Source organism: Callospermophilus lateralis, chromosome 10, assembly GCF_048772815.1.
Source record: "Callospermophilus lateralis isolate mCalLat2 chromosome 10, mCalLat2.hap1, whole genome shotgun sequence".
NCBI lineage: Eukaryota > Metazoa > Chordata > Mammalia > Rodentia > Sciuridae > Callospermophilus > Callospermophilus lateralis.
In genome coordinates, this window is record NC_135314.1 from 64,330,531 (window position 1) to 64,356,225 (window position 25,695).

General features: G+C 32.7%; 1 protein-coding gene across 3 annotated transcripts in view; it reads left to right on the forward strand.

Annotated features, from left to right (window-relative positions):
• The window catches only part of Spice1 (spindle and centriole associated protein 1), a 62,298-nt gene that overhangs the window by 13,518 nt on the left and 23,085 nt on the right, over window positions 1-25,695 (forward strand). For all 3 annotated transcript variants that reach the window (XM_076868478.2, XM_076868480.2, XM_076868479.2), the window contains exons 5-10: window positions 4,047-4,146; window positions 5,898-6,004; window positions 9,294-9,409; window positions 23,544-23,683; window positions 24,115-24,252; window positions 24,608-24,873. In XM_076868478.2, the coding sequence (XP_076724593.1) occupies window positions 4,047-4,146; window positions 5,898-6,004; window positions 9,294-9,409; window positions 23,544-23,683; window positions 24,115-24,252; window positions 24,608-24,873 (867 nt within the window). The remainder of the gene's footprint in view (window positions 1-4,046; window positions 4,147-5,897; window positions 6,005-9,293; window positions 9,410-23,543; window positions 23,684-24,114; window positions 24,253-24,607; window positions 24,874-25,695) is intronic.

The following is a 25,695-nucleotide window of genomic DNA, read 5'->3' on the forward strand; positions in this document are numbered from 1 at the left end:
TAGTTATTTTTCTCAGTTCAACAGCAGTGCTGTTAAGTTACTTAGCAAAACAACAAAAAATGAATGCTGTGTTCTTTATGGTTAGTAAACCATTTATCTTTGGCTTAACCTTTTGCCCAATATAGGGTTTTTGGACAAGTAATCTTATTTCCCACATTGTTTATATGGATAAACAATGTGGGAAATAAGAGGAGACTATAACCATAATTTTTTTCTTTTAAATTTGAGCTGAAATCATTATAAAGAAATGTATATTGTGCTTCTTGTTCAGATTAGAGTCTCTGACACTTAGCTGTCGGGGTGATCTTTCATTGCAGGTGTAAATCACAGCTTTTTTCAGAAATTTATTTGGGTTTTTAATGAAAAAAGGAAGTCTTCATTTTATACATCATCAGGAAAAATTATATCTACCAAATAAGTGTTTCATGTCCTTGAGAAAAGAACAGTGAATTGAAAAGAGAATGCTCCTTTCCAGATAAATATATTTTGGTGATTTTGGACAAGTTCACACACATTTAAATGTTATATGCTAATTCTCTTCAAAAGTCCTAAAAATACACATCCGACCAGGAAAGAAACCCAGTCTCCCTGAAGTGTATCAGACTCTGAGCTTTTGTTTTCCTTCTCCAGTGGCTCCTGCTCATGTCTTGAATTTCTCATATAAGTAATAGATGTGGTAGAAGTAAGGTATTGGAAGTTGAGTGATGAGAGGATGAATAAGGTTGCTTTGCCTTCTTTTGGTAGTGTAGCTTCCTTCACTTCTAGTGTGGTGCTTCTGCACATTAGAATTACCATGGTTGAGAAGCTCCATTAAAAAATATTGCTGTATCTAGAGGCTGAAGTTGTAGTTTAGTGGAAGAGTGCTTGCTTAGAATGTGTGAGGCAGTGGGTTCGATTCTTAGCATTACAAATAAATAAATAAAATAAAGGTCCATCAACAACTAAAAAATGTTTAAAAAAATTATCCCTGTATCTGGACCTTTTACCCAGAGTGTCTAATTTAGTTGACCTGGAGTGTGATTCCACACAGGTATTTTCTAGACAGTTTCCTGTGTGATTTTAATGCGCTAGAGGGGTTGAAAACCTCTGCTCTTACTGGGATTCACTTGTTTCTCTTCTCTTTAACAATGTATTTTGGAATTTATTTCATGTTAATACTTAAAATCAACCGTGTGTGTGTGTGTGTGTGTGTGTGTGTGTGTGTTGCTGAGGATTAAATCTAGGGCCTTGTGCATGCTAGGTAAGCACTCTTCCATGGAGCTACAAAGAGAGCCCTCTAATTTTTCTTTTTAACTCCCAATAGCGTATAAATATACTAAAGCTTATTTATCAGTGCTTTTTGGGTGGACACTTAGGTTTTGTATTATAATGCAGTGTAAATTTCTGGAACAAAAAATCCTCAAAACATAGTCATTTAAACCAAATAAAGACTTATTTCTCTTTTATAAAATAGTTCATTTGTAAATGGTATTTGGTGGGAGACCTGTAGTCCTTCATTACATGACTTCTGTCTTGAGTATAGAATGACTGTTGCAGCTTTCTTCAGTTGTATGCAAGCCAGCAAAGAGAGGAAAAGACAATGTACTCCTTTTACATACCATCCAGAAATGTTAGTATCTATCCTGGTGGCCAGAAAGTCATTGCATGACTATTCTCACTTGCAAAGATGGTTGGAAATCTACCTATATACTTGCTAAAACTTGGGAGTCCTGCTGTTAAAGCACAAAGCAGAAGAAAGGATGTTAGTGGATAAGTAGCAATGTATGCCACCCACAGATTGCTTCCTACCTTGCTACTATAAATAATGTAATGAATGTTCTTGAGTATGTTTTGGGGTATATATATATTTGTAAGATAAATTATTAAGAATTGCTGAGTCAAAGGATAAGTGTATCTTTTATTTCAGTGTTACTAAATTTGTAATGTCTATGTTTAAGGGATGTCATAATATTGAAAAAATTCTCAGTAAGAATATTCATGTAGGCTCTCAGGACCCATCCCCCTGAAACTGGACTCCTAGATTAATATAAATCAAGAGGAAAGCTCTTTGGCCAGTATAATCTTAGATTTCATTTACTGTATGATATACTAGGCCATAGGAATTAGGGTTCAAATTTAAGAGGAAGGGAGCCTTTCATAAAGCCTTTTACAAATTCCGAAAGTGTAATAAATTCCTAAGTATCTTTGTAATTTCTTAATTTCATCTGGTTTCTGTTACCATGCAATAAAAGGGCTAGGATGAGGAGTTTCTGATAATGTTTTTTCTAGGCTTCTGATTGATTGTTTGAAAATCTAAGATGTATACCACTACTTATAAGTTTAATTTTTTGCTCTGCAAATCCATCTGGAGTATAAATATATACAGATGGGCTTACAGAGATCAGTTTACCTATCAAGAGAATGGTTTTGTGAGAGGAGTGATAAATCTCCAAAGAGCAAAGAAAATCTAGCACATTGATCTTTAGTCATTCAAACCATGTACCCAAGGAGCCTATTCAGAGGCTAGAAGAAGGGGGTAGAGCAGTAGCTTTACTTGAGACCTCAATTATAACTAGTATCAATTACATCTCTGTAATTTCCTTGTGTTTCTTGGTTTTGTTAGATCAGTACTGTCTTTTAAACAAAAATATAGTGAACTCTTAAGAACTTCCATTAGGATTTGATCCCTATCACCACAAAAATAAACAAACAACAACAACAATAACAAAAAATCTCTTTGTCATTAAGAGATAAATTTTTATAATTTTTTCTAGTGTAGTGATAGATTAAAAGATTGCATTCTTTCCTAAGCTTTTAATTGCATGTACTTGTAAGAGGACTCATCAGTGATAGAAATTTGGTTTATAGGATAATATAATTTACATCATAACAGTAGCTAAAGCTTCTCTAGAGTACTGCATAAGTTTCCAGTGTGTCTACATCCTTGTAGCATCTCTGTAGGATTGAGGAGGTGTTTGCAACTTGGGAAATTAAGTTTAAAGAGGCTGGATTTTGCTTAGCATTTTTTTTGTCTGGGCCTAGAACTCCAGTTTTCCAGCTCCAAATGTGCTCTTGATCTTACCCTTCCAAAGCTTACTCTTTGAGGAAGGAATAAATTCAGGACTTCATTCTTATCAACTGAGCTGGCTGACCTGCTTGGCCACAGCAAGTGAAGAAGGGGAAAAGTAACTTATTTTTCTTTCTGTATCCTAAAAAGGTTATATTGTGTAATTATTTCCATGATACAGAAAATTCTGGTAGGAATATTTGTTACTAGATGTTTTGACTTGAGTCAGTGTTGGAAACTAGGTAGCTTCTTAATTTTGAGACTCCTTTCAATTTAAGAATGCCATCTGGTGGTGGTAGATGGAGTTGACTCATTTTTGGCCTGTGGCTTTGCTTGTAATTATGAAAGTTCTGTCCTGGTGGAAAAGCGTGTAATCAGAAGCAGGAATGTAATATGATTTTTTTTTTAGTTCCCAAATCTTTGGGATTAAAAAAACAACTTTTTTTAAAACACAGAGACATCACTTTTTTGTTTAATTCTAATACTCATTTTTTTATGTAACTCATGACCCAGTGTAGATTATGAAATCATTTAAGTGGTTGAAACACCTCTGAGTTTATGGCTCAAAGATTTTTATATTTAATCTTTTTTTTTCAAATTGTGGATGATAATTTGTTAATGGATTATGAAGTTGAGTTAGTGTCTTGTCACCATCATTTAAAAATAGAAGTGAAAAAGAAAATATAATAGTACTTTTTAATGGAGAAAGTTTGTTAAGTAAACTTTTGTTTCATATACATTTACATGTATGTGAGTGTTCTGGGTTACAATTTTAATATGTATTACTTTGGATTGCAGCCAACCATTTGCAAACTGCTAATTATTGTGATAGCCCCATCTACTGGTACTAAAGGATATTGTAACTGAAGGATTTTAGGTGGTGGTTTATGGTTGATGCTCTGTGCCTTTGTATAGTCTTTTCCTTTGTGATTTGAAGTGTATATATATATATATATATATATATTTTTCTGAGTAATATTTGTTATTAACACATGTCTAGATTCTTTCTGATCAATACCAGATGCAGGATGTTTTGGAGAAATCTGATCATTTGTTGGCTGCAGCAAAAGATCTGTTTGATGTTCCTCGTAAACGCACAGGTAAATAGTTAATTAAAATAAAGCTTCTTTTTCTTATTAACTATAGCCCACAAGTGGGTGTTTAGAAGAAATTTAAATTCATTTCTCAGGCATTATATTATTTGCATTACAAATATTCAGGGTAGGTAGTATATAAGGTTGTTGGGGCTAAACTTTATGTAATTTTTTTGCTTTTTACTAAAATTATTAACTTATAAATTATTCAGCAAAGGAAAGATAAATCATTATATACTAAAATATGGTGTAATACCAGAAAAAACAAGTAACCCAATTAATAAATGGGCCAAGGAACTGAACAGATACTTCTCAAAAGATGATATACAATCAATCAACAAATATATGAAAAAATGTTCAACATCTCTAGCAATTAGAGAAATGCAAATCAAAACTATTCTAAGATTTCATCTCATTCTAGTCAGTATGGCAGCTATTAAGAATACAGACCAATACATGTTGGCAAGGATATGGGGGGAAAAGGCACTTACATTGCTGGTGGAACTGCAAATTGGTGCAACAACTCTGGAAGACAGAGTGGAGATTCCTTGGAAAACTTGGAATGGAACCACCATTTGACCCAGTTATCCCTCTCCTTGGTCTATACTCAGAAGATTTAAAAACAGCATACTGCAGGGACACAGCCACATCAATGTTTATAGCAGCACAATTCACAATAGATAAACTGTGGAACCAAACTAGATGCCCATCAGTTGATGAATGAATAAAGAAAATGTGGTATATATACACAGTGGAATACTATTCAAGATTAAAAGAGAATAAAATCATGGCATTTGCAGGTAAATGGATGGAGTTGGAGAATATAATGCTAATTGAAGTTAGTCAATCCCCAAAACCAAATGCCAAATGTTTTCTCTGATATAAGAATGTTGATTCATAATGGGGTTGTGGGGGAGCATGGGAGGAATAGACAAACTCTAGATAGAGCAAAGGGGAGGGAGAAAAAGGGAGGGGGCATGAGGGTAGGAAAGACAGTGGAATGAGATGGACCTCATTACCCTAAGTACATGTATGAAGATAGGAATTGTGTGACTGTACTTTGTGTACAACCAGAGATAAGAAAAATTGTGCTGTATATGCATAATATGAATGGTAATGCATTCTGCTGTCATATATAACAAATTAGAATAAAAAATTTAAAAAAGACCTTTTATCCTTAATATGAATAAACATAAATCAAGTTTTTTCACTTTGTTAAGAAAAAATCTATTATTGTCTGATAATAACAAAGTAGCTTGTGTTGGATCAGTTCTCCCACAGATAACAAATATAAACAGTATGAAATATTATCTTGCTTTAAATTTCTAAAATATATATGCTTATTCAAGGAAAAATATGATGTAATATACAGGATTTCATAATTTAAAATGAGACTTGCTTTTCAGCTTATTAATATGTTACCATATAATTAAAATACTTGTATTTATATATAATCTGCGTAAAACGATTTGAAACTAAAGCAAATTTATTTTCTTGCTAAAAGAAACTTTGAATTTTAGTTTACTGATCTGTAAAATAATCATAGTACCTACCTCATACAATTTTGTGAGGATCAAAATGAGTTAATATACATATAAGCATTTGGAACAGTGGCTGATATATAGTAAGCAATATATAAGTTTAAGCTGTTTTTATTATTTTAGATTTTCATATAATGATGCATATATATGGCAGTGTAGAACTTGAGAAGTCAATTTAGTTAAACAAAATCATCATGACTTATTTTCTGTCCTCAGGGTTTCCAAATGTAACAATGGCTCCTGATTCCTCTCAGAGTCCCATAATGGTAAATCAAGATCCTGTTGCCCAATCTATCCTTAATGAGTCTGTCATAGACCCTCAGGTAATGTGATCTACTCACAACTATAATGCTCATGCTGAAATGAAGTTTAAGTTGATGTAGGCATTTTGGTAAACATTTTAAAAGCTTAAATGTCAATAACTCCTAGTTGCGGTTGCTAGTTACTCAAGCACATTGCATTTTATATGAGTACCATTTGCCTAAATAAGATTGGAGACTGGATAGTAATAGCCAACTTTTATTGAGTGTTAAAATAGGATCTAGGTACTGTTATTATTCTCATTTAATAGAAAAAGAGACTGAGGTTCGAAAAAACTAAGTGAGTTGTTCAAGATCATTTAGTTTGCAGCAGAGACCAAATTCTAATTTAGGTCCTGTGGCTCCATAACACTGTCAGTACCTCTTAAGATACCTGATTGCCACAGAGTGCTTTTTGTTCATTTTTATTAAATTGGAATAAAATATACCTGACATCCTTGTTGTATGGATCTTGAGATAGATTACATAAAGTATTTAGCATGATACCAGGAACATAGTACTTCATTAAAAGTCATTCTCTTTTAATGTATTAGTATATTTAAAAGATATCTGCCCAGGAAACTTGGAATTTATGGGAAAATAATACTACATGAGGAAATGATACTATACTAATAAAATATTAATTAGCCAAAATCTAACAATTGAAATTTTTAGTCAAAATGTTAAGAATTTTGAAATAGTACATTTTTTAAAAGCTCATGAAGAAATAAAGCAGCTTTTTAAGATTGACTAGGACTTGCCTAGTCACCTGTTTATCCTAAACTATACCTTCCATGAAATAAAGGAAGAATCTTAAGTTGGAGGGATGATTCTGGGGAATGCAGGTCCAGAATCATAAAAGACAAGTTAATTATATTATTTTCTACTTAAAGGAAATTAAGTAGAATGTTAAACATATTTAAAGTAACTAAATCCATTAGCTAAGCAAAAAACATTTATGCTTTGGCACTTGTTGAAAAATCAACTCTCAGATATTTAGAAATTTAATCATCTCAGAATATCCTACTGTTGGAATATATCTGATGGAAGCTTTTTTATTTACTTAAATAAATTGTATAAGGTAGTGTTCTATTTATTTGGCAATCATACCTTTCAGTCATTTGGAGCTGGGAAACAGGTGTACGATGGATCCCAGCATCACAGAATAAAGCAGTTAGATTTCATTCTGGTGAAGAGAAGAGTACATCCTCATACCCGAGCCAGTTATGTTATTAGTAATTTCAAAATAATTTTCTTGATATAACTAGTTTTCCTAGCTGGCTTAATTTCTTACTGAATTTACAACTGACAGATTAAGATCAGTGAGGTAAGCTTCTGAACATAAACCTGAGATAGCAGAGGAAAATGGCAGTGAGGGAGGAGAAAAAAGACAATTTTATAGGTAAGGAGAGAACCACTATACATTAGAAAAGAAACTGATGTTGCAATAGATATCCTGGAGCCTCCAAGAAAAGATGCATTTATAACTGCATTACTTAAATTCTCTGGATCTTACTTTAGAACAGGAATGAGTGAGACTAAGTTTATATACTTGTTCATAGTGTAGTATATTAGGTCCTGCACTAGAGGTTGGGATACATGGATGAATAAGGTATGTCTTCATTGGGATGGAGAAGTGGCAAGATCTGAGGTTAGAGAAATAGGCAGGAGTAGGTCCTGAAGGGCTAAGGACCTGGAAAATTAAGAATAGAGCCACTAAAGGAGTTTAAGAAGCATGTAGTCATGATGAGATTGAGTGGTGTGGAAGATGAATTGGAGAGAGGCTAAGATTGAGAGAGGGTCTCTGTCCTAGCCTGTTTTTTGCTGCTAATAACAAAGTACCACAGACTGGATTAGTTATAAAAATAAAAGTGGTTTATTTTGGCTCATGGTTCTTGTCCAAAATTGAGGGGTCTTATCTATTGATGACCTTGCTTCCAGAGTTTTGATGTGACACAAAACATCACTTGGTAAGAGAGAGATAACAAGAGAGACCTAGGCATGCTATGCTGGCTTTTAAAAGCAGAACCACTCTTGAGATAATCCATTAGCCTATTAATTCATTAATAACATGAATGGATTTATGTACTCATGAGAGCAGGACTGTCAGTACCTCATGAGGGTCCCACCTGGACCTACCTCTTAATATCTCATAATTGGGATTTAAATTTCAACATGAGTTTCAGAAGGCATAAATTATTTAAACCATAGCAGCCTGGTTAGAAGACTTAGTTTGGAATTGTGTTCAGAGATGGTAAGGGCGTGGCTCAAAGTAGTGCCAGAGGAAGTAAAGGATAATGATACATTTGAGAGAGGTTAAAATGAGATAGAGTTGACAGGATTGGTTGGTTGATTAGTTGTGATGGGTGAGAAAGAAGGATAAATTTCTTTTTTTGCCAGCTTGGGCATCTGAGTAGATGGTGGCAGTGTTCATGGTCTTAGGTAGTATTGGCAGAAAAAGATTTCTGTAAGATTGCTGGGAAAGACTTAGGAAGATGTTCAGTTTTGGACATATTGAGTAGGAATATCTTTTAGACAGTTGAATATAAATGTCTATGGCTCGAGAGAGTTCTGGTTGGAGAAAGAGATTTGGAAATTAACAGCACATGACTTGTAATTGCAACTTTGGACTTGGATAAAATCATTGAGAAAGTAGATCAAATGAGAGGAGAAAAGGCCCAAAGGGAGGACCTTGGGTCCCACCAGATACTAGGGAAGAGTAGAAAAAGAAAACCAATAAGGTAGATTTGGAAGGAGCAGCCAGAGAAAAAGAAGAAATTTTTAAAAAATACAGTATCATGGAAGTTAAAGAACAAGTTTATCAAGAAAAATTTTAAAAGAAAGAAATGAATCATCATCAGAATCTAAGGTATCATAGAATTGAGGGAAAACAAAGAAATATTCATTTGATTTAAGAATAAACATGTTGATGCTGAGTTTGCAGTGAATCGTTTAGAGCAGTAGGGCAGAAACAAAATTGAAGGGTATAAATGGCATTTGAGAAATAGGAATAAATCTTTAAAGAATTTTGGTGGTGAAAGAGAAAAGATAGTCAAGGTAGCTATGAGATCAGGGTAAGATGGGAGAGGTTTGCTTGCATTTAAGTCTTTGATGAACTTAAGCCAACAGAGAGATGAAGGGTGGGTGCTGGAGAGAAACTCCTATGGAGTGGAATCAGGTAAGAGGGTTTGGGTTCCAGAATGTGTATGGAGTGATTAGCCTTAGGGAAGTCTCTTTCTGTTATGATAGAAAGAAAGGATGAGAGTGTATGTAGTCAGCTTGTATTGTTATTTTTATTATTGTTTTGAGATAGCCTCTTAATGAAATAGATGATGAAGGAGAAGAAGGAATTGTTAATAGCCAGTCAGAAGAAAGTGAGAATGAATTGGATAACTCTCTGAACTCTCAATCTAATACGAACACAGACAGGTATGTAAATATGGCATAAATAGCTACAGCTTTTACCTTTTTTTCAAGCCTATTTCAAATGTTTATTGCATCTTTTTTTATTAACAAAGGGTATATTTTTATTAAAAGTTTTTGTATTTTGATATAATTTCTGAAAAGTTTTAAAAGTAGTAGAAATACCTCCTCTGTACTTTTCACCCAGATATACCAGTTATTAACATTTCCCATTTTTGTTTTATCATTTTTCTCTTTTTTGTGAATTTATACACATACACACACACACATGCATATGTACAATACACATTTTTTAAAACATTTTTTTTGTAGTTGTCGATACACAACATGTTTTTATTTATTTGTTTATTTTTATGTGGTGGTAAGAATCCAACCCAGTGCCTCACACGTGCTAGGCAGGTGCTCTGCCACTGAGCTATAGCACTAGCTCCTACATACACATTTTTTGAGAACCATTTGGGAGTAAGTTACATACTACATGTTCCTTTATCTCCAAATACTTCAGTGTGGACTTTCTAAGAGCAAGAATATTCATTCACAGAACCACAATACACTTATCACAATCAGGAAATTAAGTTAATACCATACTACTATCAATTAGATTTCTCTAATTGCCCCATTCATATTAATTATGGTCCTTTTTTATTGTATGGAGAACCAATCATGATAGTTTATTGTATTTATTTTTCACATTTCTTTGACTTTAAAGATCTGGAACCTTTTAAAATCTGATTATAGTGTTTGTCTGTCATAATATCTTTGTGATTTCCAAGAAGTATATGAGCAGTTACTTTATAGAATTTCCTCTGATTTGGTGTTCTCTGATATTTCCTTGTTATTCGACTCAGGTTATACATTTGGGGCAGGAATATCTCTGAAGTGATGCTAAGTCCTTCTCAGTGTATCATATAATGAGACAGTGATGTCATGAGTGAGAAAGAAGGATAAGTATTGATGCTGTTAATTTTCATCACTTGGTTAGTGATGCCTGCCTGGTTCCTTTATTAGTTAATTATGTATTCTATTTTGATGTTCATTTGTCACAGATTTGGCCAATGAGAGCATCTTCAAGTCATTCCTGTGTACTTTTTACAAATTATCCCCCCGTCCCCAACTTAATTTCTGGTACAACAGTCATGCCCTTGGCCTGGAATCAGCCATTTCTTTGAGAAGTCCTTATTTGTTTTATTGAAGAAGGGTGTTTAGAAATCAAGATCTAAGTATTAGGTGTGCTCATTGTACCTGACAATCCTGGTTTTTAGTACCTTTCAGCAGGTACAAACACAGATACACATATGTACCTATGGTCATATGTGTATGCACATATCCATATTAATATCTTTTTAGTTATAAATTATGAGCTTATACTGATACTTTTAAGGCCAGTTTAACACTATTGGATTTTGATTAGTCTTTGTAATCAATTCTATATTTGTATTTCTCTTCTTTCACACTGAGATGCATGTTTCTATGCATAGTATATTTACTTCTATTCAAGCTTACAATGCATAGAAAGTAGTTTTGGAATTGTTGCTCCCATACTACCACAGAAATAAACCTACTAAGTAGAGTTCAAGGTTGTTAGAGTATGTTTTTTAAAGGTTATTCTATTCATTTGAAATATAATTAGGTACATTTTTCTATGTATATTCATTTTTAAGTTTTTCCTTCCATCCTTTTCACAAAACCATACAAAAAGCTGTTTTCAGGGTAGTGTTACCCATGCCCTATCTCTTCTAATGATTTGCCATCTGTCCTTACTCTGTACATAACTAGTTTAATTAGTTTTGGTTTTATTCTTCCTGAGTTTCTTTTTATAAATATAAGCAGATGCACATATCTTATTTTACTATACTTACGTAGCTTACTATATTTGCCTTTATCCTGGAAATCACCTCACAGCTATTTAAAAATTTATAGGCTCTCTTTTTTCCCCCCTTTTTTATTGCAAATGAAACAGGTGCATAGTTCTGAACTGTGTGAATGTATTATGGTTTGACTACTCTGACCATTTAGGTTTTTTGCAGTTTTATAATTCCAGAAATACTACAGTGAATAACCTTGAAGATATGTATTTTTTTATTATGGGGGGGTTCATACTTAGAGAAAATTGTTAGACATAGGATTTAGAGCTTAACAGGTAAATGCTAAGCATTTTGTGAAGGCCATAATATTTTAATATTTTGCATTCTTACTGACTGTATGTATGTGTCTGACCAACAGAGTGTATTGTCAGGATTTTAAAAACATTTTTGCAATAATCTCATAGGTGAGCAGTGATATCTTAGTATAGGTTTACTTTTCATTTCTTTTATGAGGTAAATTGAAATACTTTTCATATGTTTAAGGGACCTTATAGTGAATTCTCTATTCATGTCATTTGTCTATTTTTCTAGGATTTGATCTTTTCTTCCTTAATTTGCAAATATCTTTGCATATTAAAATATTAGTCTTTTATCTGTGTAATGTAATGTGCTATAAATATTTTTCCTAGTTTATCTTTTACATTTGTGGTGGCATTTTTTTTCTTGCCAGCAAAATATAGTTTGAACTTAACTTTTTTTTTTTTTTTTTTTGCATTTGGATCCTGAATCATACTCTGAAGTAATTTCCCAAAACCCATATTATTGAGGAATTTATTCATGTTTTCTTTTAATACTTGTGTGGTTTATTTTTTTACATTTAGTTCTCTGATCACCTAGCTAAGATTACTTAACATTTTTTTACGTATATAATATGAGGCCTGTGTCCAATTTTTCTTTTGTTTGATGATTATCCAGTTGTTCCAATACTATTTATTAAAAAGACAAATCAATCTTGCCCTACTTATTTGAAATGCTACCTTTGTCACATATTAAATTACCATAGGTACTTGGATCCATTTCAGGATTTTGTACTCTGATTTGCAGGCCTTGTTTCTCCAGTCATGCTCCAGTACCACACTGTTTTACTTAGAGAGAATTTGTAGTGTTTTAATAGACTCACTCATAGCTTTTTTTTTTCCCCCCAGAGTTTTCTTGGGAATCTTACGTATTTTCCATTTGAACTTTAGTATTAGCTTGCTTAACTTTGTATAAAAGTTTTTTGATATTTTCTGTTAGGACATGCTATATCATTAATTAGTGAGAATTGATGTCTTTTTGATGTTGAATTTTACTAAGAATAAATTTGTTTTTCCATTTATTTCAAGTATACTTTTCTAAGAGGTGTTTTAATCTTTTTCTCCTATAGATTTTACTGTTTTCTTGTTTATTCTTATATATATCATGACTTTTTTGTTATTTTTTAAATGGCTTTATTATATGTTCTAGTTAGTTATCATTTGTGCTTGTGAAGGCTTTTGTATCTATTTTATCTTGGTATTCTGTTACTTTATTGAATCTTGATAGAGTTAATTTTAGCATTGATTTTTCTAGGATTTCTAGGTCTACTATCTTGTTGTCTGCAAATCAATAGCATTTTTACTTTTTTTCTTAGATTATAATTCTAAATAGTTTCTTTTGTGTATTATTTATAGGAGAGTATTAAATAATTGTGGATATAGTGGCATCCTTGCTCTGTTACTGATCTTATGAAAATGTTTTTTCTTCTTAAGGTGCTAGCTTCTTTATTGAAACTTTTAAAAAAATGCTAGCAAATGTCTATCAAGTTTTTTTTTTAACATTTATTTTTTTTAGAAGTAGTTGGACACAATACCTTTATTTTATTTATTTATTTTTATGTGGTGCTGAGGATCGAACCCAAGGCCTCACACATGCTAGACGAGCACTTTATTGCTGAGCCACAGTCCCAAAGTTATAGTTTTGTGTGTGTGTGTGTGTGTGTGTGTGTGTGTTGATGTTGTTTGTTTGTTTTTTGTTTTTGTGGTGCTGGGGATTGAACCCAGGGTCTTATGCATGAGAGGCAAGCACTCTACCAACTGAGCTATATCCCCAGCCCTCTATGAAGTTTTATTAAGTGTTTTTACCAGTAGTGATTGTTGAATTTTGTCAAGAACTTTTTTATTGTCTATAGAGATAATATGAAATTTCTTTAGACCTATTAATATGGTACATTATTTTATAGATTTTCTAATATTAAGCTATCTTTGCATTCCTGAAATAAATTTTACTTGGCCAAGGTGTATACTTTTCATTAATATAGTGTTGGATGTTTTTTATTACTATTATATTTAGTATTGCATTAAATTTCATAAGTGATATTATCTGTAATATTGTTGTGTCTGGAGTCAGGTTGAGGTAACACTGTGATACTTGATTTCATAAGAAACATCTGGAAGTTTTACTCATTTTTCATAACAAACATTCTAGAAGTTTTAAATTTCTTTTGTGTTTATGAAGGGTGTAATTTTGTGTAGCTTTGGGGTTGTCTATTCTTTGAAAGCTAATAGCTTTCTTCTGTAAAGCTGTTTGTGCCTGGTACTTTTTTTTGTTAATGAAGGTTGAAAATATATATATTTTTAGAATATATTTTCTTAGGAAATTTTCTATTTTATTTAGGTTAATCACTGGATTTCTGTAAAAGTATGCCAATAGCTCTGTACTTCTGAAAAATTTCTTACTTGGATATATGAGCACTTGGTAAATGAGCACTGTTACCCATCATATATTTTAGTCCTTCTCTTTCCTTAAAATTAGGCTAATTAATGATTTGTCCATTTTAATTTTTCATAGAGCCAGAATTTTCTTTATTTATTAGAGCTGCTAGTTTCCTGATTTCTTCTTCATCAATTTTTGCTTTTATTCCTTTCTTGTTCTTTCTTTTGGTTTACTCTGTTTTTCTGGCTTTTTGAGTTGGAAATTTAAGTTATTTTCATTATTTTAATATTAAAAATAAATTAGTTAAGGCTCTGAATTTTCCTCTAATTACTTCAAATGTATACCATACATTCTGGTGTAGTAGTGTTTTGTTACTTTAGAAATTAAGTAGTTTCAATTTATATTTTCCTTTTTATCTAAAAGTTGTCTATTAGAAAATTTAAAGAAAATTTCCAGAGCCACCTTATTGTTTCTAGTTTTATTACTTTGCATTCACAGTGTGATTTGCAGTATTTCTACTTGTGGAACTTAATGATGTTTTCTTTGTGACCTAATATATGATCACATTTTTGTGAATGTTCCATGTGTTTGCTTGAGAAGAGGTTATAACTCTATTAAAAAGGTATAAAGTTCTATAGTATTTCCATAAGATCTGCCTCAGGGGTTATGCTGTTTCTTCCTTCCTTATTTTTGCCACTATCTTATACTGAGAGTAATGTATTAAAAGTCTCCTGTTAATGTGTTTTTGTTTCTCTTTGATTTTTTGCTTAAGTATATTTAATTGCTTAAATCCTTTTTTTATAAAGATGATATGTTTTTTGGCACCTGGATAGTCATAAATGTTATATCTTTGATTAATGAGTTTTTAGAATTGTAAAGTATCCTTTGAAACATTTAATGCCTTTTGGTTTAGTTCTGTTTTATCTCATATTAAGAACGAAACCTCTTTTTTTGTTTCAGGGTTTTTTTTTGTTTTATTTTTGTTTTTGTGTGTGTGTGTGTGTGTGTGTGTGTGTGTGTGTTTGTGTGTTTGTGTTGGGAGTCTCCCTCTGTTGTTCAGTGTGGTCTCAAACTCATGGGTTCAAGGGATCCTCTTGCCTTACCTTCCCAAATAGCTGGGACTATAGGTGCACACCACCTGCCAACTTCTATCTTTACTTTTTATATTTAGTCTTTTTTATTTTATATTCTTTTACATCTTTTTAGAATTGTTTTGTATCAGGTATGTTTCGTATTCAGTGCAGAGTGTGACTTTGTTAGACAATTTGAAAATATTCTTCTTTTAATTGGTGAAGTAAGCTTGTACATTTTTTGATATGATTGGTATGTTTAATGTTAATTTTTTAACATTTTATTTTAGTTGTAGATGAACAAAATATCTTTATTTTATTTATATGTTTTTATGTGGTACTGAGGATTGAACCCAGTACCTCATGCATGTGAGGCAAGTGCTCTACCACTGAGCTACAACCCCAACCCTTTAATGTTAATTTTGTCTTATTATTTTTTAGTATGTTGTATTGTAATACAGTTTTCCTTTTCTATGAATATTTTTAAAGCATTTCTTTCAGTGTTTAGGAAAGATATAATTTTGTTTTGTTAACTCTTTTTTATATATACTTTTTACAGAGTCTTTAGTCTTGTTTTCTTATTTAACCTTTCTTTGTCAGATGTGTGCTTTAAATGTTGTTTTTATTTTTTACTATTTATTTTTATTTTTACATATCATCTGTGCAACAAACAAGGCATTCTATATTTATATTCTTTCTGTTCTTCTTTCCATTTTTAGTTGCTTTCTTTTTGCTTTGACAGACTATAAAACATTTACATACTGTGCTTCCAAGTTTATCCTCATTTTTTTTTAACTTTTTTTTAAGATTTATTTTTTAATTGGACACAATATCTTTTTTTTTTTTTTTTTTGGACACAATATCTTTATTTATTTATTTTTATGTGGTGCTGAGGATCGAACCCAGGGCCTCACATGTGCTAGGCGAGCGCTCTACCGCTGAGCCCCAGCCCCAGCCCCTCATTTGTTTTTTATCTCAGAGTTACAATTAGATAGAATAAATGCTCATCATTAGCCTTTTTATGTTTCCCTAGTTAGCCTTTAATTGTATCTCTCCATTATATGAAGCCTCTGCCATTAGGCTTGTGAACGTGGTGTTCCCCAAGTTCTTAAAAGTTTTTCTATTGCTTTTATATTTGAAGGACAACTTGGGTTAATATAAAATCTTTGTTTCACATTTTGTTGCTCCACTCATCGTTTTCTTTGTATGTTGCTTTTGAGAATTCTGATGATGGAATAATTTTCTTGTACTTATAAGTAATTCGATATTTTTGTCTAAGAACTTGATATTTTTTTCTTGAGAATCTTTCCTTTATCTTTAAATTTAAGCATTGCTAAGATATTTCTCAGAATTTACCTTTTCAAGTCAATCTTCCTTTTCTCTTAGGTAGCCTTTTTAAGTTATAGATAGATTCAGTTTTTTTCCTTACTATGATTGGAAAATTTTCTTGGATTATAGTTTTAAATATTAGTTCTGTATCATTGTTTCAGTTTTCTTTTTCAGGAATCCAGTTTTTATTTATATACATATAATCTTCTTTCTTGTGTCCCATTTCAAGTACTTTTTCTTTGACACCTTGTAATTCTTCATCTTGTTTTCATTCTTTTTATTATTTTCCTATAGTTCTTCAGTGTTACATATTTAACTTTTCTTTAACAATTCTCCATTGAACACATTGTTATTTAATCTTTATTTCTGAGGTAGTTTTTTCTTTTTAAAAAAATTTATTTTCTGAGTTCAGTCAATTCTTTCTTTGTTTCTTCCTAGGGTTTGTCCATTTTCTGTTCTTAATTTTGGAATTTCAACTCAAAACTCTGTGTGTGTGTGTGTGTATGTATGTATGTATCTCCAAATACTTGTTTAAGTCCATTTAATTAATTTTGAATTTGCATTATATTTTCTTCTGCACCCCATTTTTGGTAAGGTTGGAGAGAAATTTTTATTAACTGAATTATTTAATTTTCTATTGTGTTACATTATCTTTATAAGGATGGTAGATTGCTTTAGTCTGTATATTTTGTGGTTAAGGTTGGGAGTTTGGGTTGGCTTACAGCATTCCTAGTTTAAGAGCACATTATTCTGTCAATTATAGTAAAGCACAGTTTTTTTAATGAATACTTTTTTCTTTAAGGTTTTGGTGAGGAAAGTTGATTTTTCTTTTCTTTTTTTTTTTTTTTTTTAGTTCTCCAATATTATGGTTCTATTTTGCCTTGAAGGACTCTTGCTCTTTTTCCCTTCACTGAATGAAGTCTCTAAAGGGCAGCTCTCCCTAAGAAGTGATATCTTTTTAGGACTATACACTCTCATATTTCTTCTTTGCAGTGCTGAGACCTCTCATGTATTTTTTTTTTTTTTTCTTTTTAAGTATTTGCAGACTTGGAACAAACTTTTTCTTTCCAGGGACAGTATTTGTCACCATTAGGCTCTTAACTTTCCTCTTCCCTGTGCTCATTTTGAACTGGCACCCTATTTACAAAAGCTTCTGGCAGCAGCTCAGGAAATATCTTTGATGGAATTTGGAGGGGCTGTTTTCTAATTAAAGGTAGTTTCAGTTAGTATACTTTCTAGTAATTAAAAAGGTGTGTGTTATGTACTGGTTTATTTGCTATTCTTGTTGCACTGGATAATGTTTTGGAGGATATATATAGGAACTTAAATTTATTTTGGGATACCTGGAAATATATATCAACTTTTAAGTATTTTTTCTTTCAGAAGTCTAGTATCACTAGTTTCAAATACAATGCTTTGATTCTTTACATTTGGTTGAGATTACTATTTTTTACTTAATTGGTTGAGATGGTATCCCAGTACCTTAACTTCAAAATGTTGCCTACTAAGTATTTGGTATGAGGTATTGGAAGATACATTAAAGTTGGACTTTAGAGACCAAGCTTTTGGCTATTTCCTAGTTAATGTGTGGTTTGTTTCCTAAGTTGTAAAATTTGATAGATAAAGCATGTGATGTTTAAGGAGCTTTTGGTTTGAATATTTCTATGAACATATGTTTCTGTGAGCACTACAGAGATTTTTCATGACGATAATATTCTAGCCCAATCCTCAGAAGCCTTTTTTGGGTCATTGATGTTTCTGAGATCAGTACCTTCAGAAAAAGAAGCAGTGATCACAAATTTTTCCTTTACATTTCTCTTTGCCACTCACTGTCTTATTCACCCTGTATCCATTTGTGAAAGAAAAAAAGACTAGGATTGGGAAGGGAAGGTGATATTAGAGGGTCAGTAGCATAAGGGAGGAAATCCTGAGGGACAACATCGTGGGGACAAGGGAAATTGCTTGGGAAGCTTCTTTTGTGTGGGGTGTTTGTATGTTACAAATTAAAGATGCTGATGTTCCTGTGTATGAACTCATGTCTTTAGAATACTGTTGTAGTTGATGGTGCCATAAAATATAATTGGTGCTAGTTGGTAGAGTGCTTGCCTCACATGCACAAGGCCCTGGGTTTAGTCCTCAGCACCCCCCCCCCCCCCACACACACACAAAATAGAATTGGTGCTAAGTAGTCATCAACAAAATTAAAGGAGCTTGGATTTAAATCAGAGTTCCAGATCTAAGGGAGTTTATAGTCTTTGGATGGAGATAAACACTTTAAAGTTCCTCTACACTTATATTTTTAAAATAATAAAAGTACTTTAGGCTTTTAAAATGAAAGTTGACAAACACATCTAACACATCTAATATTTTGTGTTAGTTTCTAGGTTGCTCTAACAAACTAGTACATGCTTGGTAGCTCATCACAACAGAAATGTGTTGTTTCCCAGTTCAGGAATAGTAGAAATCCAAAATCAGATTCACTAGGCTAACATCAAGATATCCCCAGTGCTGCACTTCTTCCAGAGGTTGTACGGGAGAACTTGCTCTTTGTCTTTTTCAGCTTCTGGTGACTTTGGGCTTTCCTGGCCTTGCAGCCACATCACATCTATCTCTGCTCCCATCTTCACATCACCTTAGCATCTATGAGTCAAAATATTTCTACTAGCCTTCAGAAGGAAGCAGGTTACACCTCTTTACTTTGAAATATTGTTAGCTAAATTTCTAAACTCATTGCTTACAAATTTCTGCTTTGCATGCAACTACAATTTCTGCTCCTTTATACCAAGGATTGCCTTTCCTTTGGTTTCAAATCATGTGTTTCTTATCTCATCCTGAACCCTCACCAGAAGCTCCCTTAAAATATTCATTCATATCAGTATTCTATTTATAATATGTAATATGTGTATTCTCTAAATCATTATATTCTTTCTCCACCATGCTTCTTACTTCCTCCTGAGCCCTCACTAGAAGAGTCTTTAACATCCATATTTCTACCAATAGTCTGTTTAAGGCAATGTAGGCTTTTTCTGTAATTCATCTAAATATCTGTTCAGCCTTTACTCGTTATACAATCTAATAGTTGCTTTCATATTTTAAGGTATTTATTACACCAGTACCCCATACCCAGGTCCAAAATCTGTACTAGTTTTCTGTATTAGTTTACTGAACAAACGACAAACTTGGTGGCTTAAAGTAATAGAAATTTATTCTCTTACAATTCTTGAGGTTAAAAATCTAAAATAATTTTTAGTAGACTAAAATCAAGGTGTTGGTAGGGCCATGTTCTTTCTGGAGGCTCTTGATGCAAATCTATTCCTGGCCTTTTCCACCTTTGGTGGCTGTTGGCATTCCTTGACTTGTGGCTACATCACTCCAATCTCTGCCTCTAACTTCACATCTCCTTCTCATGATGTATTTCAGATCTCCCTCTGCCTGCCTCTTATGAGGATGCATACAATTCATATGTAGGACCCTTCTTGGTAATCCAGGATCATCTCCTCATTTTATGATCCTTAATCAAATTTGGCAAAATCACTTTTTAGTCAGATAAAGTAATACTCATAGTTTACAGGGATTAGATTGTGTTTTCTTTTGGTGGCCCATTTTTTTCTATTTATTTATTTATATTGGCTCTTCTTAGATATACATGACAATAGAATCCATTTTGATAAAATTATACAAACATGGAATTATTCTAATTAGGACTCCACTCTTGTGGGTGGGCACGATGGTGGGATTCACTTAGGTATTTTCATATTTGGACATAGGAAAATTATGTTAGATTTATTCTACTGTCTTTACTATTTCTATCCCCCTTCCTTTTGTTCTCCTTTGTCTAATCTACTGAACTTCTCTTCTCCACCCAGCCTTTATTGTGGTTTAGCTTCCACATATCAGCAAAAATATTTGACTTCTGGTTTTTTGGAATTGGCTTATTTCACTTAACATGATAGTCTCCAGATCCATTCATTTACTGGCAAATATCATAAAGTCATTTTTCTTTATAGCTGAATAATATTCCATTACACCCCCACACACACATATATGTATGTATGGATGTCACAATTTCTTTATCCATTCATCTGTTGATGGGCATCTAGGTTGGTTATGTAGCTTAGGTATTGTGTATTGTGCTGCTATAAACATTGATGTGGTTATATCATTGTAGTATGCTGATTTTAAATCCTCTGGATATATGCTGAAGAGTGGGATAACTGGGTCAAAATGGTGGTCGCATTCCTAGTTTTCTGAGGACTCTCCATTACTGCTTTCCAGAGGGGTTGCATCAGTTTGCAGTCCCACCAGCAATGCATGAGTGTTCACTGTTCTCTACATCCTCACAAACATTTATTGTTATTTGTATTCTTGATAATTGCCATTCTGACTGGAGTGAGATGAAATCTCAGTGTAGTTTTAATTTGTATTTCTCTAATTACTAGAGATGATGAACATTTTTTCATATATTTGTTCATCATTTGTATTTCTTCTTTTGAGAAGGGTCTGTTCAGTTCCTTTGCCCATCTATTGATTGGTTTTTTGGGTTTTTTGGTGTTAAGCTTTTTGAGTTCTTTATATATCCTGGAAATTAACACCCTGTCTGAGATGCAGTTGGCAAAAATTTTCTCTCATTCTGTACATTCTGTCTTCACGCATTCTATCATTTCAACAATGAATCAGTTGAAAGAGAAATCAGGAAAACTATCTCATTCACAATAGCCACACACATAAAAGTAAAATACTTAGGAATCAATCTAACAAAAGAAGTGAAGGATCTCTCTAATGAAAACTACAGAACACTAAAGAAAGGAACTGAGGAAGACCTCAGAAGATGGAAAGATCTCCCATGTTCTTGGATAGGCAGAATCAATATTGTCAAAATCGCCATAACACCAAAAGTGCTATACATATTCAATGTGATTCCCATCAAAATTCTAATAATGTTCTTCATAGAAGTATAAAAAGCAGTCATGAAATCTATTTGGAGAAATAAGAGGCCCAGAATAGTTAAAACACTCTTTAATGAGAAATACAAAACAGAATGCATCACAATTCCAGATGTTAAATTATACTACAGTAACAAAAACAGCATGATATTGGCACCAAAATAGGCAAGAAGACCAATGGAACAGAACAGAAGGTACAGAGACAAACCCACCTAAACACAGTTATCTCATATTAGACAAAGGCACCAAAAACATACACTGGAGAAAAGATAGCCTCTTTAACATATGGTGGTAAGAAAATTGGAAATCCATATGTAATAGGAAGAAAGTTAACCCCTGTCTCTTACCAGCACAAAAATCAGCTCTAAGTGGATCAAAGATCTAGAAATTAGACCAGAAACCTTAAACATACTAGAAGAAAAGGTAGCCCTAACACTTCAACATATTGACACAGGAACTGACTTCTTGAACAAGACTTCTAAAGCACAAGAAATTAAAAATCAATAAATGGGATGGCATCAAACTAAAAAGCTTCTTTGCAACAAAAGAAACAATCAAGAATGTGAATAGAGAACCTACATTGGTGGCCCATTTATTAGCCAACTGTAGATGATATTGTATTTTTGTTGTTGTTATGATTATTTCACATAACTGCCTCTTAAAAATATCATAAACATTACAGATAGTAATATAGGTGTCAGACTGGTTGGAGTTTATTTGCCCAAATTGTGTAGAAATCTCATTATAGTACTTCTTGAGATTTATCTGGAAGGTTGGATTTATTTTTTCTGCTGCTTTGTTAATTAGTCCCCTTTGAATGAACTGTATCATGGACATTTTGCTAAATATAGCTTTTAGCAAATAGTGTACTAATGTGCCATCCATATGTTGCTTGAAAGCAACTCCTCTAGGATAAAGTTTTAGAACCACTAAATAAGATTCCCTTTTCCTCCCTCCCTTCCATCTTTCTTTCAACAGCTTTATTGATTTATAATTCATAGGTGTATAGCATTCTCATTAAAAATGTAATATTCAATCTTTTTAGCATATTCATAGCTATACAATCACTAACCGTTTTAGGAAGTTTTATTGCCTCAAAAAGAAATCCCATGCTCTTTAGTTGTCAAATCCCATATCCTCCCAAACCTTTTGGGCCTAGATAGCCACTAATCTACTTTTTATCTATAGAATTTATCTGTGTATATGTTTTTTTATATATTTTTACAAATATTTATGTATTCTATCTCATATTTATGTATTTAATATTATATGTGTGTGTGTGTATATATAATGCATTATGCTCTGTTTTGTCTGGTGTCTTTCACTTAGCACCTTATTTTCAAGGTTCATCCATGTTGTAGCATATATCAATACTTCATTCCTTTTAAAGGCTGAATAATATTTTATTGTATGGCTACACCATATTTTACTCATCCATTCATCAGCTGGTGGATATTGAGTTGTTTCTACTTTTTGGCCCCCTACCTCTTTTAAATATCAATCCAAATAAGAAAATAGATACATGAATCAGACTAGTCAAATATTAAAATATCAACTTAATCAGTATAAAGATGTTTATAGCGTAAAGCTTAGATCTGTAATGAAAGAGCTTGCAAATACTAAGCCCTAAACTACAGCTTTTCTTTTTACTTCTGTTCCCTGCCTGACACATAGGGTCCTGTTCTGCTCCAATGAATTTACTTCAGTATGAGCAGTGTCTATCTGCTCAGTGGGCAGATTCTTTCGTAGGAGAGAGAAACCAAAAGGGGCTGAGCTGTGTATATTTAATTACTTTAGAGAAAGGGGAAGATGGAGCCATACCACAAAACTGCAGAAGGGGCAAATGCTTCTATATTAGGGACCCAAGGTAGATAGGAAACTGAGAAGCAGATGGGATGATTTCCTCTAACACAAAGAGGATAGATATTTTAGCTATCTATTTTATCAGTTAAAGAGAAAGTTAGTTTTTCTTTGTGATTTCTAAAAGTCTTTCAAATCAAATATGTAAACATTTGGACAGTTTTAATGATAGTACTTTTTTTTTTTTAAAGAAAGAGTGAGAGAGGGGGAGAGAGAGAGAGAATTTTAATATTTATTTTTTAGTTACCGGCGGACACAACATCTTTGTTTTGTATGTGGTGCTGAGGATCGAACCCGGGCCGCATGCATGCCAGGCGAGCGCGCTACCTCTTGAGCCACATCCCCAGCCCCATGATAGTACTTTTTAACACTACTATATGTATTGTCTTGAAATTTATAGGTTTCTCCACCAACTAACGGAAGAGAATTCTGAGTTAATTAGTAAACTGTGGACTAATATTCAGCAGAAAATAGCAACACAGTCAAAAATAACAACCCCTCCAAGAACTCCATCTGCTGTTTCATCAGGGGAACAAAGAGGTTTGTCTTTGCATTATTCCTAGTAGCCTACTTGATTAGTTTTTTTCTTGAATACAGTAATTTATTTATTTATTTACTTAGGTATTAGGGATTGAACTCAGAAACACTTGACCACTGAGCTACGTTCCCAGACCTTTTTATTTTTCATTTTATTTTTAGACAGTCTCTCACTAAGTTGTTTAGGGTCTTGCTAAGTTACTGAGGCTGGCTTCGAACTTGTGATCCTCCCTCCTCAGCCTCCTGAGTAGCTGGAATTACAGGCATGCACCACAACACACAGCAAACAGTCATTTTCAAAGGAATGTTGTTTAACTTTTGACTTCCTTATGTAACCTAATTATTTAAAATACTAATGGATCTGTCATTTAAAAGACTTTTCAGAGAAAGTTTGTTCTCTTGAGATAACCTTTTTTCATTGTTCTTCCTTTTAGCTGCTCTGAATACTACTGATGCTGTCAAGAAACTCCAAACCAGGCTTCAGCCTGAAGAATCTACTGAGACTCTAGATTCAAGCTATGTTGTAGGACAGGTGCTCAACTCAAGGAAGCAAAAACAACTGCTAAATAAAGGTTAAGTCTCTTTTTAATTTGCAAAAATGACTTCTAAACATGTAATCTGATGTAGCTGTTTAATCTCTTACTAAATTTTTGCCCCCTTAAGCTCATCTATTGGGATCTAATTAAGTAAGAGTTTGTTGGAGCTTAGCTAAGAAATCCTTCCTAATCCACAAAATTCTGATGGATGATTCCAGTGTATTCATTATAGTGTAAACCTTGTTTAAATTGAATTTATTTTTATAATAAAAATGGTAATAACTTATGTAAAAACTTTTTATATATTGTGAATAATTAAAATATTTTTCTCGTAATTTTGTCATTGTAATTTTTCCTTGTCTTGAAATACAATTATTTCTGTCATTCTCAGTGAAAAGAAAACCAGATTTGCGTGCTCCTTCCAAGCAGAAGAAAAACATGTTATCAGCTAGCACTACCTCTGCAGACTTATCAAACAGCAATAATTCCAGCTTGGATGTCCTCAAACATATGATACATGAAGTGGAACATGAAATGGAAGAATATGAGCGGTGGACAGGACGTGAGGTCAAGGGACTACAGAGGGGTCAGGGTCTCACAGGCTTTACTTTATCTCTGGTGAGCTCTCTCTGTCGCCTGATTCGGTACCTGAGAGAGGTAAGTGCATGACATGGCTTCTCTTCAAGCAGAAATATATGTGAATTTTTTTTCTTAGTTTATTGTAACCTTCAAATAAAATTCAGTCAAATTCAAATAACTTTTATTTGAAAATTCAGTTTTAGACTATCTGCAGTAATTTGGTTTTAATCTACCCCTACTATTTAGTTGATACTTCCTAAAATAGTCTATTTGATGCAAATATGAGCTTTAACAAATTTTAATTAGTAAGGGAAATCTGATATAAATAAAATTATATCTTGTGCTGATATTGAGATTATTAATAGTCTGTAGCTGCCAAACAGCATAGATTCTGTTTGGCAGCTATAGATTAAATAGCACTATTAACTGGGTCTTCATTCTCTTGCCTTTCTCTGCTTGCTACACCCATGTTAGTTCAGTTTGGAGTTCTGTATGTAGATTAGATAGGTGGGAAAATTTTTCATGTTTTTTGTATGATTGGTAACTCAGTATGGCTTGAGTTTTTAAGTGGCAGATGTTTTATTGTGAAAATAATTTATAAAACAAGCAAGAATTTTTTGTTTATAAATACTCATCAGTATTTCATCTTTTTATAAAATCATCATTTCATCTTTTATAAAATCTATTTAAACTTAACATTCATAAATCTATTAAACAAATATGACAAAATGTTTAAGAAAATTTTATTTAAAAAATAAAATTTATTACTCTTAATTCAGATGTTTCAATTGCTCTGGAGCTGTTTTGGTAAGATTGCCTTTTAATGAAAAATTTGTGGTATTCTCAGACTTTAAATAAAATGTTAACATTCTTTTACCCTTAAGTCAGGAGTCTTCAGGA